The sequence below is a fragment of the Danio rerio genome, chromosome 5, assembly GCF_052040795.2.
Source record: "Danio rerio strain M-AB ecotype USA chromosome 5, GRCz13ab, whole genome shotgun sequence".
NCBI lineage: Eukaryota > Metazoa > Chordata > Actinopteri > Cypriniformes > Danionidae > Danio > Danio rerio.
The window spans coordinates 4,328,398-4,342,196 of NC_141025.1; the positions used below are offsets into that span (position 1 = coordinate 4,328,398).

Here is a 13,799-nt window from a genome sequence, read left to right on the forward strand (position 1 = left end):
TGCTATCATCACAGCCAGTGGTGTAAAGTAACTAATTACAAATACTCAAGTTACTGTAATTGAGTAGTTTTTCTTAGGAATTGTAATTTATTAAGTCGTTTTATAAATGTGTACTTTTTTTGTTGTGTACGTAAATGTGTACGTTGTTGGTGTAGTAATATCAGTAGTAGATGTTGTTGATGTAGATGTAGTAGAAGTGATCATTGTAGTAGTAGTAGAAGTAGCAGTAGACATTGTATTATTAGTTGTAGCAAACGCTATAGTAGTATCTGTAGTGGGAGTCATTTTTGTAGTAGTATCAGTATTACTAGACATTGTAGTAGTAGTAGTCGTGGTTGTGGCTGTAGTAGAAGCAGTAGTTGTAATATAAGTAACTTTCTGTAGTAGTAGTTGGTGTAGCACTTGTGATTTATTATTATTGTCAGTTATCATTACTGTTGTCCTTTCTTTCTTTTTTACTATCATACATTAATAAGCATTGTTGTTACTCCCTACCTCTGACTGGTATTTATATCTGTGACACTTGCTTCATTTACTGACTGTTATTGTTCCTTATGTATGTACTTTGACCTGTCCACCAAGTTACCTTTACATGCATACACACACTAGGGTTGTGACGATGAGGAAATTTCCCCACCGGTTAATCGACATGTGACAACACCGGTAATACCGGTATCACCGTGGGAGTGGGCGTTTCTTCTTTTCCTCTTTTTTTCTGCTTTTAAATAGCTTATAAATGCGTGCGTATAATACTTTCACTTTCAGTTTTGCGGGAGTTGCCAATTCGGTGTCAATTGTTTGAAAGGACGAAAAGGAAACAACAACAACAAAAAAAAAATCACTGTTATTAAACAAAACATAACTTTTATTAACATAACGAATAAAACACAACAATGCTACACTTTGAAAAAACTGTGGAAGTTGGAACCATACAAATAACAACCATAAATGCCTGTATTATATATTAACAGCTTAGTCCTTATGAACAATCCGTTTATAAAATACATTATTAACGAATCTATAAGCTATTGAAGAATAAACCGAATATGAAATATGATCCTTGCATGATGATCAAAACTAATCAAGCTAGCACTCATTTTATATATAAACTATAAATATATATATATTTTAAATGTTAAGAATTGGAACATCATTTAAAAAAATAACTTTTATTTTTTAAATCTCTCAAGGTAATGTTGTCTACGTTTAGTTTTTATTGTAAAATATACATTATAACCCAGTACACAGTAAAATAATATGTTTTGAATGGCTTGTCTTTTGACGGCACATATAGCCGTTAATTAAATAGGCTAAGCATATTTTCATTAATATTAAAACATATTAAAACAAATTAGCCACCCTTTGATTTTTTTTCGTTTACGTATATTTTTATCAAACGAAAAATGCAATGAATAGTTTATTTTGGTTTTCATTTTATTAGAATTAATATAATTAATAGGCTACACAATTCCTCCATATCTTTGGCTCCAATTGCGTTTTTACAGATATCCCAGCCTGATCTCACGAGAAAACGTAAGTATTTTACGTTTTGCCAGTTTAGTGGCTAATTCGTAGGAATTCGTACGAGTTCAGTCGTACGAAATGGTACGATTTTTAAAAGGAGGCGTGGCACCTGACCCCACCCCTAACCCCAAGCGTCATTGGGGGATAAGCAAATTGTACTAAATTGTACGAATTAGATCGTACGAATTCATAAGAATTAGCCACTAAATGAAAAAGTTACGAATTGCCGTGAGATTGTGACTTTTTTTTTTTTTTGGCTCAAAGACATTTATGCCTGTTCATTTCAGTGGTGTATTTTGACAGATTTCACAAAGGCTTCAGCTATTCTACCTGTCAGCTGCACCAGCCTAAGTTTTGCGACATGACTTGTGTTGCGGCTCGATGTATGAGGGAGAAAGAGAGAGAGAGAGATGAGATCAGACATCAGATTAGTTTCCGCACGTCTCAGTTACTTTATTGCAATGTCTAATATTGGCTCATCTAAATGAACTTTACATTCGATGAAAAGCCGAAATATTGCCAGACAGACGAAGCAACTTTCGGCTTCTGAAGAGAGCGTCCTCAGTTATAAAACAAGCGCGCACACACAGGATGCGCTCTTGTCGGCCTATTCATTATTGATTTTTTTAAACATTAAACACATAATCAAGTGGAAAAAAGAACAGCTGAACTTTGGAAAAAGTGGTCACATTGCCACGATGTTGTTTCTCTGCAGTTGGATTGTCAATGGTCATAAAGCCGCGGCATTGCTAAATCACTCTTGTTTTAATAAAAAAAAAAAGACATTTATTATTAAACATGATGGTCGCGTGATTTTTAAAATGAGAGTATGCGTTGCGTATTTATGGCCATTGATCTATCTGCGACCCACCCATAGTTAAACATAAAGGTGAGTTGAAGGTGCGTGTATAAATTAGTTATGTTTCCTCTAGATGCTGCCACCTTTGTCAGGCAAGGTTTGCAGATTGCCTCATTAACGTCTTCAGGTTCTCTTTTGCATTTTGTTTGAACCCAAAATATAGCCAAACAGACGCTTTTGCATTGCGTTTTGACAATAAATCTTCCACCATCCTCTTTCTGTAAATTCGACTCCTCTTTTCTCCTCACATGATAAATATGACGCACATGTAGCTATGTTCAGATTTTAATTATACACTCTCAGAAAAAAAGGTACAGTGAAGGTACAATTTTGTTCCTAGAGGGAACAAAATATAAAATTGTACCTTTAAAGGTCCCATATTGGTCCTTAGGGTACAATTTTGTACTCAAATGGGCTATAAAGGTACAAATGTCCAGATTTAGGTTTAAAAGGTACATTTTTGTACCTTTTATAGCACATTTGGATACAAAATTGTACCGTAAAGGACCAATTTGGAACCTTTAAAGGTACAATTATATATTTTGTTTCCCTATAGGAACAAAATTGCACCCTCAGCTCATGATAAGATCAAGACACTATATAACACTAATTTAAATGCATTAATACTAAACATTAATACTAAAATACATAATTTATAAATATAATAAATAAATAAATTGATTGAATTAAATATTTTAATAATTAATTTTTTTTCATGTATTTAAATAAAAAAATCTCAAAATCGTTAATAATTTAATTTATAATTGAATGTAATTTTAATCATAAAAAACGTAAATACTGGTCTTTGCTAACTGTTTAAGACCCTATAGTATACAGGATGTAGAATAAGAACCATGCACAGTGATAGCATCTTCATACAGGTGGTGATGTTGCTGCCTCTTTAAGAATTTGGCTTGTTGAGACGTTATAGTAGTGTTTGTTACTGAGGCGGTCGGTCGAGTATGCTGGCTGATAACACAGAACTTCGCACGCTTTTCAAAGAAAAGTCTATTTTGGAGTCCACATTTTTCAGGTAAGAATGTATTAAAGATATATTTTCAGTCTCATTTTTACATGTGAAGCCGTGTTCTGTTGATTTAGTCTGACTCTCGGGTCTCGGCTTCCCCCGCTTTAAGTGCTCCGGGCTGGCTGGTGAAACGTTAACGTTACGTTGGCCTGCAGGATGGAGTTTGCTAAGATGTCTGCAGCTTATTAAAGAAGTTAATACAATGTGATATCGAAGTCACCGAGGGACATAACGTTATAGACGGTGAGTATTATATGCTGTTAGTTTTCTCGGTGTAAAAGCTCCCTTTATCGCCTACGTTACGTATTCGCGCCTTAACTGTTATATCTTACGTAACGTTAACTGCTTTATTAATAAGTGTTGCCACGGCGGAATATAATCGCAACCCAGATAGCAAAATACACTTGGGCCAGTTGCGGCTAGATTCTCGCCTGCCCGAGTCCGTCTGCTGTATCGTTACGTTACTCGGGCCAGATGCGGCGGCAGAAGCGAGCCGACGCTGCCGTATCCGTGCACCGGAATCGGGCCGTGAATAATGTGCGGTGTGGCCCGGAGCTGGCGCGACTAAAGTCTTCATATACCTTGATATAAAACCTTTTGTTATTAATACTGGAAATTTGTAATTATCGATAATGTTTTATATTTTGAGGCCATTTTCTAGCCACGGTTGACCGAGGAAATGTAATTGTAGACGGTTATATACACCGCCATTTTGTGAAGAAAAATCACAATTTTGTCACTGACAAAGCGACTGTTATGTAAACGTGGCTAGTTACAAACGTGGCGTGTGTATGCTTGTACATATCTTCGTTTCAGTGTTTAAGTTATATTAATGTTGAGGAGTGTCCACAAACTCTCATGTCCAGAATTGTTGGTGCTTTACTATCGTTTAACGTTATACTTATGTTAATGTAGAATTATTAACATACCACGTTGTATAAATCGACGTTTTAAGTTATACTTTGTTCTTTAATGTAATAATTTGTCTCATCTGTTCTGAAACTGGTAACTTACCTTGAGCTATTTTACCTATTTTATTAATATCTCAAAATAAATAAATAGTTATTGCTTTATCTTATTGCTTTCCAGAAGTTTATGAAGTTTCCAATTGTCTTTCAGGACAAGATTGAACAACATAATGCAGCCTAACAGCATCAGACCAATGAAGGCATGTCATATGAAAGCATGACTCAGTTACAAGATGTAAGTATCTCTCATTATCTATATACCATGGTTTTAATGGCTTACATACTATTTTAAATTTGTAGGTTTTTACTTACAAACAACAATAAATGTACACCCACGTGTTTAAAATTATTTTCTAGGTATTCATCGAAAGATGAGAGATCAACTGAAGAAAGCTTTGGTCCTGACTCTAAGGTACTCTTTCTAAACTTTCTCCACTTGATTAATATTATTAATTTCTAGCTTTGTATGGATTCCTTCATATTTGTTTGTATGCCACATCTTATGTTCCAGGAATTGATTTTACAGCAGCACTTCTCATGTTGCCAGCCTTGTTAAGCGAGACACTTCAACATTTCGCTGTGCTCCGGTGCGTATGTTGTTTTCTGTTTAGTATATGCTGTGATAAATGCATTTTATAATGCTTGATATTCTTTGTATTAGGATGACGCAGTGGGTAGTGCTGTCACCTTACAGCAAGAAGGTCGCTGGTTCGAGCCTCGGCTGGGTCAGTTGACATTTGTGTGAGGAGTTTTCATATTCTTCCAGTGTTCGTGAGGGTTTCCTTCAAGTGCTCCGGTTTCCCCACAAGTCCAAAGACATGCGCTATAGCTAAATTTGGTAAGCTTATTTGTCTGTAGTGTATAAATGTGTGTGTGAATAAGTGTGTCTGGATGTTTCGTAATACTGGGTTGCAGCTGGAAGGGCATCTGCTGCATAAAACATATGCTGGATAAGTTGGTGGTTCATTCCACTGTGGCGACCCCAGATTAATAAAGGGACTAAGCCAAAAAGAAATTGAATGAATGAATGAAATTTATATTAGTCTTTTAATCTGTGATACTTTTTTCTTTTTTTTTTAATCAGTGAATATTAATTATTTTCCTTTCTATGCATGTTGATTTTCTCTTCATCAGTGATAGAGGGACTGATATTAATGTAATCATTGCTTTGTCATTTACAGTGAATCATCTTCACCACATCCAACAGTTCAAGTACAGGAGGAGGCCACCGACTGGACAACTGTGTTAACAAGACGAGTCACGGCAGTCTTCAGAGTTGATGGGATTGAGATTGGCTGGGCTAATGATGTGGACGAATATACATTTTTGACATATCCATCTTATTAGAAGAACACCCTGATGTTTCTGCAGTGGAATGTTTTGAATGAACGGTGGACGGTGACAAGCCTGGATCTACTCCAGTTACCAGAGTGATCAACCTTGTTTTTTGTTTCTCTTCATGCTCTTGGGATAATCACAATCATCAAGTTAATCCAGCACACTGCTCTCATTCATGCATAAAGCAAAATTTTAAATAACTTGTGGTCCTAATGACTATCAAAGAACATTTTCCAGATATGAGTGCTTTACATGTCATGTTTATCAAAAGCATAAACACATATTATGTTACAACAAATTACAACTCCACTTGAGGATGATGAGGAGTAATCTACTGATGTTGAGGAAGAGGCTACTGATGTTTTTGGTTTTCTGCACTGTTGAAGCAATTTATAGAGAAACATTGCCTTTATTCTGAAATTCAGAGAAAATGTTGATGACAAATTATTTATTATGACTGGGTATTCTGACTCAAGACAAATACTTTGGACTTTATAAAGTGCAGTACTTGATGTAGCCTGTGTAATGTGTTCATAAATCTTAAACAGTATTCTTGTGGTCTTTGTATTAAGGGTAGATTATATACTGTACAGTGAGTGAACAGTTTTTATTTGTTATCTAAATTGTTCTTTTTACTGTTTTACATGTCTGCTTTATACTTGCTGTGTAATTTTATTTCTTAACACATTCAGTTGTGAGTTGTAATGAAATATTTCTACATTAATAAATAAAAATGGACATCTGTGAACCAAAATATTTTATTTATTTATTTGTGCATGCAGTCACCAAAGGATCAAAATGCCTGGGTCAGTACCCTGAAAATGCTATATAATATAAAAAGGTACATTTTTGTACCTTCGGTGGGGGTACAAAATTGTCCCTTAAAGGGTACAAATGTAGAAGGTACAATTTTGTACCTTTAAATAGAGGTACAAATTTGTACCCTTAAGGGTACCACCCCAGTGACGGGCCATTTGTACCCTAAAAGGTACAATTTTGTACCTTTTTTTCTGAGAGTGTAGAGCATGCTCTCGTCTTGAGTCTATTATTTATAATTATATTTTCTATTTAATTCAAATATATGTTTAATTAAAAAAAAAAACGAATACTTAAAAAAAACAAATGTGGGGACGGTGTTACGGTGGAAAAGTGATGTCACCGGTGTTGCATCTTAAAACCGGTATCACCGTCAACACCATCTATAGTGGCAAGCCTAACACACACGCACACTCACGCACATACCAGTACCTGACTATATTGTTGTTGTTTTTGTTTTGTTTTTGTTTTGTTGCTTTGTATTTGTTATTTGTTGATGTTTTCGTGTATTTGTATGGTTTTTGCATAATTCTAATAAAAAATAATAATAATAATAAATAAATAAATGTGTACTTTTACTTTTCCTTGAGTACATTTTTTGAGCTGTATCCGTACTTTTACTCCACTACTTTTCTTCAACCTGCAGTCACTATTACTTTCTTGTCTAAGGGGATTGGCTAAAGTAGAAAAATCAGTCCTGTGATTACTGTCCAATCAAATTGCACAGAAAGTAAATCACATGATACTGAACAACATCCACACATGGGTGCTTTATAAATGCAGCAAACTTTCAGAAGCATTAAAAATGTCCAAGAAGATGTTCTAAATGTATACACACATTGACACACAGACTTTTAATAGACTGGATGTCACTGATGAGAAAATAGATGTCAACTGTATGATGACTGAAATCACCAAACAGCCTTAAACAATCAATAAATGGAAGGAATGAAAAATGGAAGAACCGAACGAAGGAAGGACCAAATGAATGAAGGAAGGATTCAAGGAAGGACTGAACAAACTAAGGAAGGAAAAGAAGAAAGGAAGGAAGGAACGAATAAATGAATGAACAAAGAAAAAAATTATTCAAAGATGATTCCTTGGATTCACTAATTTTATTTACGTTAAGGGGTTGTAAACAATTTATTTGTGTTGAATTTAAACAAACGAATTAAGTTGAACATTATTAAACTTAATTTGTTTGTTTAAAATAAACACAAATAAATTGTTTGCAACAGTTCTGCATGCAACACTTTTTTCAGTGTAATGAGGGAACGAACAAAAATTATGAACGAAAGACTGAATGAATGAGCGAGCAAATGAAGGAAGAAATGAAGGAAGGACCAAAGGAATGAACGAAGAAATTAACAAATGAGTAAAGGAAGGATAGAACAAAGGACCTAATAAAGAAAAGAACAAAAATATAAATGAACGAACGAACTAACAAAGGACCAAATGAATGAAGTAAGGATTCAAGGAAGAACTGAACAAACTAAGAAAGGAAGGAATGAATGAAGTAATGAATCTAGGAACAAAAATATGAATGAGCGAAAAAATGAAGAGAGGAACGAAGGAAGGAACAAATTAATATAGGAAGATCACTAAATGCACTACAGAATGTTACGTTTACACATCCCTGCACAAACTGCATGTAAATGCAAAATGATTTTTTACAGTGTAATACTCACCACTCAATACTCTTGAGTACTTCTGAAAGGTCTACTTTTCACTCATACTTTGAGTAATATTTACAGCAGATACTTTTACTCTCACTACATCTTTGTGCAAGGAATGGTAGTTTCACTTGAGTATGATTTTTCAGTACTCTTTCCACCACTGATCACAGCTGCATTATAGACCACATGCATGGAAAAGACGTTCAGAAAAGTCACGTTTATAACGTTTTCCCCACATTTAAAGCTAACAGGTGCTAACGTTGTCTTAATGCTCAACACAAATCTCCAAATAAGCACAATTAAATATTTAATAAAGAGTGAAAGTTGCTGTCTGATCTTACCTTCTGCAGCATGGAGAGCAGATCTTTGTTCTTCTGAAGCTAAAAACACATACAATAAAATAAATCAGCAGTGCTTTTGATGCTAATGGACAATACAGATCAGTCAAAGAGCCTCAAACACTAAGAAAAAGCATCTTATCTTAATGCTGGTTCAATACATGGGGGGCTTTTAGGATATGGTTTTGTGAGGGTCACCGGGGTCACAGATGTTAATACTGTGAATGCTGAACTTTGGTTTCTTGACCTGAAAATGCTACTAGAGTTTTGCAACTGGGAAAAAACTAGCTCAGGTTTCTGGTATTTTCAAAAACACGTCTCGTGTAATGCGCATGTTTTTTGGGTTTGGCATTTTCAGTAACACTTTAGGTCATAAATTATGCTATTACCTGCCTACTATTAGGATATTAACTGTTCATTAGTAGCTATAAAGTATGATTTTATTCTGCATCTCTAATCTAAACCTACAGTAAACCCAACCTCTATCTTACTGACTATTAAATAACAGCTAATTAGTAGTATATTAAGCTGGTAGAGTTGGCAAAAGGTTTGGTAATAACCAATCAGCAGAAAGAGGTGTGTCTAGTAACTATAATGGAAATATAAAAAAGGGGAGAGTCTTGTTGAGTTATGCGCATGTTTACTTTGTTGTTTTCACATATCAACATAGCTTGGCTAAATCTCCTTAGTGTCATTTTAAATGCGTGTTAATGCTCTCGCCGGCCACTTTATTAGGTACACCTGTCCCACTGCTCATTACTGCAAATTGTCTCTAGGGTTTACAGAGAATGATCTGAACAAGAGGAAATATCCAGTGAGTGGGAGTTCTGTGGGTTCAAATGCCTTGTTGATGCCAGAGGTCTGAGGAGAATGGCCAGACTGGTTCCAGCTGATAGAAAGGCAACAGTAACTTAAAAAAAACACTCATTACAACCAAGGTGTAGCGGAAGTTTTGCTTTAAGCCAATATGGCGGTAAAGGTAAACAATGACGTGTGAGTCCGTTGTGATTCCTTTTCTTATCATTTACTTTTATCACATCTTGTGCCATCAAATCAGTGAAAGAGCTCCATTGCTCATCAGTAGCACCCGTCATCACATACAAACTCACGGTCTGAAAATTGTTTCCTCTTCCCTTACTCCCCCACCTACTACCTGGCTGCCTTAAATACCGATTTCGACAGAATAAAAGTCTTCATTCACAAAATCTAAAACAATAAAGCAAATACTCCAACATGAATAGTATACAAAGCAAATACTCACACCTGAATACAATAATGATACAATAATGATCAAATGTAAACTTAATAATAATAATAATATCATCCAATCAACCCATTTAAACCAAACATAATATTAATAAAAGAAAGAAAGAAAGAAATGGTTCCAACATAAGCTCTGCAGAAGAGCATCTCTGAACACACAACACATCCAACCTTGAGGCAGATGGGCTACAGTAGCAGAAGACCACACCGGGTGCCGCTCCTGTCAGCTAAGAACAGGAAACTGAGGCTACAATTCACACAGACTCACCAAAACTGGACAATAGAAGATTGGAGAAACGTTGCCTGCTCTGATGAGTCTCCATTTCTGCTGACACATTCTGATGCTCGGGTCAGAATTTGGCATCAACAACATGAAAGCATGGATCCATCCTCCCTTGTATCAGCAGTTTAGGCTGGTGGTGGTGATGTAATGGTGTGGGGGATATTTTCTTGGCACACCACAGCCTACCTGAGTATTGTTGCTGATCATGTCCATCCCTTTTGACCACAGTGTTCCCATCTTCTGATGGCTACTTCCAGCAGGATAACGCACCATGTCATAAAGTGTGAATCATCTCAGACTGGTTTCTTGAACGTGACAATGAGTTCACTGTACTCAAATGGCCTCCACAGTCACCAGTTCTCAATCCAACCGAGCACCTTTGGGATGTGGTGGAACGGGAGATTGGCATCATGGATCTGCAGCCGACGAATCTGCAGCAACTGTGTGATGCTTTCATGTCAATATGGAGCAAAATCTCTGAGGAATATTTCCAGTAGTAGTAAAGTGTACCTAATAAAGCGGCAGGTAAGTGTATACTGATTTAATTTCAACAATTTTATGCACATCTTATGCTGTTATACAGGCATTGCATTTATCACTGTTTTCTTTTGCTCTGGATTCTGGCATATTCAGAAACACCTGCTGGGTAATGGGCATGATTTTATTTTTAAACATCAACTTGCAGTAACTATAGTCAAGTAACTAAAGTAAAAAAAAATGGTTTTCTCAGTTTCAAATATTAAAATTGTGTGGGTTAATCTGCTTTGGTGTACTTTTAAATGTCTGGTTAATTATTCATTTCATTTAAAAAATAAAATAAAGCAATTTTATGCATTTCTTTTGTTGTTACACAGGATTTATATTTATCACAGTTTTTTTAATATATATATTTTCATTGCATAGCTCCGGTTTCCCCCACAGTCCAAACACATGCGGTACAGGTGAATTATATTAACTAAATTGGCCATAGTGTATGAGTGTGAGAGTGTATGTGTGTTTCCCAGTACTGGGTTGTGACTGGAAGGGTATCTGCTGCGTAAAACATATGCTAGATTAGTTGGTGGTTCATTCCACTGTGGCGATCCCTGATAAATAAGGGACTTCGTTGAAGGAAAACGAATGAATCAATAAATGAACATAAGAAATACAGTGAAAAATGACCTTGCTCTGCTTTTTTACTTGGGAAACATTTTTTAAAAATGATAAGAAATAATGTTGTCTATATATTACATTTTAAAACTTTTATTTGAAGGAACTTCTTGCAAAACCATTTATAAAATCTTTATTTATTTAGTTCAATTTCACATTAAAGAAGTGAATAGTGTGTTTTGGCCATATAATATGCACACCTCAGTGACCTCACGCACTGCATTTGATCAGCTACTCACTCTTTTCTTATAGTAAATCCTCCATTTGTGATACTCTTTTATCACCACCTCAATCCGTCTCTTCCAGTAGCTTCCCTCCAGAACAATGGCCTGTAAATGTCATAAATAAGTACATCCGTTAAACCTTTTCTAAAGTCAAATTTAAGCACTTTTCAAGCAGTTTCCACTCTGCAAATAATGCTTTTCTTACTATAAATTTAGTGTTTATAGTCAATCAAGTGTAAATCTGAACTCTACCAGATAAGTTTGGTGCTGAGACCAAATATCAAAGTGACAAGTACCAAAAAAGGTTGGCGCACAATCATTTACCACATAAATCATAAGAGAAAAGAAAAAAGCAAGCATTTCAGTCAGTGTTAAGATCCTTTAACTTAGCTTAAGTAGTCATTTCTGGTGTTCACAATTAATTGACTAACAGGTCTCATTGATCTAATTGTTTTGAATTAAAATCAAAATATCAGAAAACATACACATAGCAATATTTCCCAGATATTATAGTAAATGCCTTATAAATATCCAAACTTTACAATAATATATATCTAACAACAGGGCAGCTCAGTGGCTCAGTGGTTAGCACTGTCACCTCACAGCAAGACGGTCACTGTTTTTAATCTAGGCTGGGTCAGTTGGCATTTGTGTGTGGAGTTTGCATGTTCTCCCCGTGTTGGCGTGGGTTTCCTCCGGGTGCTCGGGTTTCCCCCACAGTCAAAACACATGCACTATAAGGGATCTGAATAAGCTAAATTGGCCGTAGTGTATGAGTGTGTGTTTTAATGAGTGTGTATGGGTGTTTCTCAGTACTGGGTTGCAGATGGAAGGGCATCCGCAGCATAAAAACATATGTTGGAATAGTTGGCGGTTCATTCCACTGTGGTGACCCCTAATAAATAAAGGAGTAAGCTGAAGAAGAACATGCAAACTCCAGAAATGCCAGCTGGCCTAGCTAAAACTCAAATAAGCGACCTTCTTGCTGTGAGGCCACAGTGCTAACCATTGAGCCCATGTGCCACCAGAATTCATTTTGCAAAACCAAAATTTTTTATTTTATTTAAATAGTTGATCATTATTACCGGTTTAGTAAGATAAATTGTTATAGTCAAGCACTTTGTCCAAAATCTAAGCACTTGAAAACACTAGATTAAAACTCAAGGGTTTTGCAGGATTTCTAGCACCCTTTTGAACCCCAATAATGAACCACAGGTTGCATCATGCATACAAATTTAAACCTGAATAAAGACAAGCGACATGTTTGTACTATGCTTTATTTGTATGTAAACACTCACTTCAGGTTTGCCGTGTGCATCTGCCTCTGATCCCTCCAGCGGCGTGATGAACCCACACACAGGGTTTTTCCTTTTCTCCACATCTACAGCAATGTCACATCACATCTCAGTCATTCATTATGCATTTCTATACCTCAGTTTTGTAGTTCATTTGCATTTCTATAATTACTAGTTCTGTGGTAGGACAGACAAAAATGTCATATCACTTAGTGTAATTGTTGAGTCTCAAAATATATAGTAGTATATAGAGTCAAAGTCATCTCTATAGTGCTTTTGACAGTATATATTGTTTCAATGCAGCTTTATAAAAAAGCATGATCTTAGTGTTTCTAAAATATTAATATCTTCATGTCAAGAAAAAAAATGTTTTCTTTTTTCTTAAAGAATTTTGGAATGTTTTACGAGAAAATAACTTTCAAGCTTGTCGGTTTCAAATTTTTTTTACATTTAATTCTATACTTCATTTTCCTTCAACTTAGTCCCTTATTTATCAGGGGTCGCCACAGCGGAATGAACCACCAACTTCTCCAGCATATGTTTTATGCAGCGAATGCCCTTCAGACGCAAACCAGTACTGGAAAACACCCATACACACTCATGCACACACTCATACACTACGACCAATTTAGCTCATCCAATTCACCTACAGCGCATGAGTTTGGACTAGAGCACCCGGAGGAAACCCACGGCAACATGGGGAGAACATGCAAACTCCACAAACGCTAACTGACCCAGCCGGGACTCAAACCAGCAACCTTATTGCTGTGAGGCGACAGTGCTAACCACTGAGCCACCACGCCGCCCCTTCTATGCTTTGCTTTTGAGTTAAAAAGAGTTTCTACACCAATTTTTTCTTTTTTCTTTTTTCTATAGATATAATTTAGCCAAACATATAAATCCACTTTAAATGAAAAGTAGATGGTAATAGTAACTTTTTAAATGAATAAATGAATGAATGAATGAATGAATGAATGAATGAATGAATGAATGAATAAATAAATTACAGGCAGTTGATGCAACTAAGTTAGGATAATTG

General features: G+C 35.7%; 1 protein-coding gene and 2 long non-coding RNA genes across 9 annotated transcripts in view; 2 read left to right on the top strand and 1 right to left on the bottom strand.

Annotated features, from left to right (window-relative positions):
* LOC147843792 (uncharacterized) overlaps positions 1-13,799 on the top strand; it is a 1,319,745-nt gene that overhangs the window by 882,751 nt on the left and 423,195 nt on the right. The window lies entirely within an intron of this gene.
* The window catches only part of mlxipl (MLX interacting protein like), a 160,096-nt gene that overhangs the window by 41,661 nt on the left and 104,636 nt on the right, over positions 1-13,799 (bottom strand). For all 7 annotated transcript variants that reach the window (XR_015489898.1, XR_015489897.1, XR_015489896.1 and 4 more), the window contains 3 exon segments: positions 12,764-12,846; positions 11,481-11,570; positions 8,550-8,588 (listed from right to left, as the gene is read on the bottom strand). Coding sequence is in view for 4 of the 7 variants with exons in the window: in XM_087251063.1 (XP_087107189.1) it covers positions 8,550-8,588; positions 11,481-11,570; positions 12,764-12,846 (212 nt within the window). In the remaining 3 variants the exon portion in view is untranslated.
* On the top strand, positions 3,520-6,470 carry LOC147843802 (uncharacterized). Its single transcript, XR_015490867.1, has 6 exons — positions 3,520-3,653; positions 4,530-4,613; positions 4,736-4,790; positions 4,890-4,965; positions 5,040-5,216; positions 5,560-6,470. It is a non-coding gene; the product is annotated as an uncharacterized LOC147843802 (long non-coding RNA).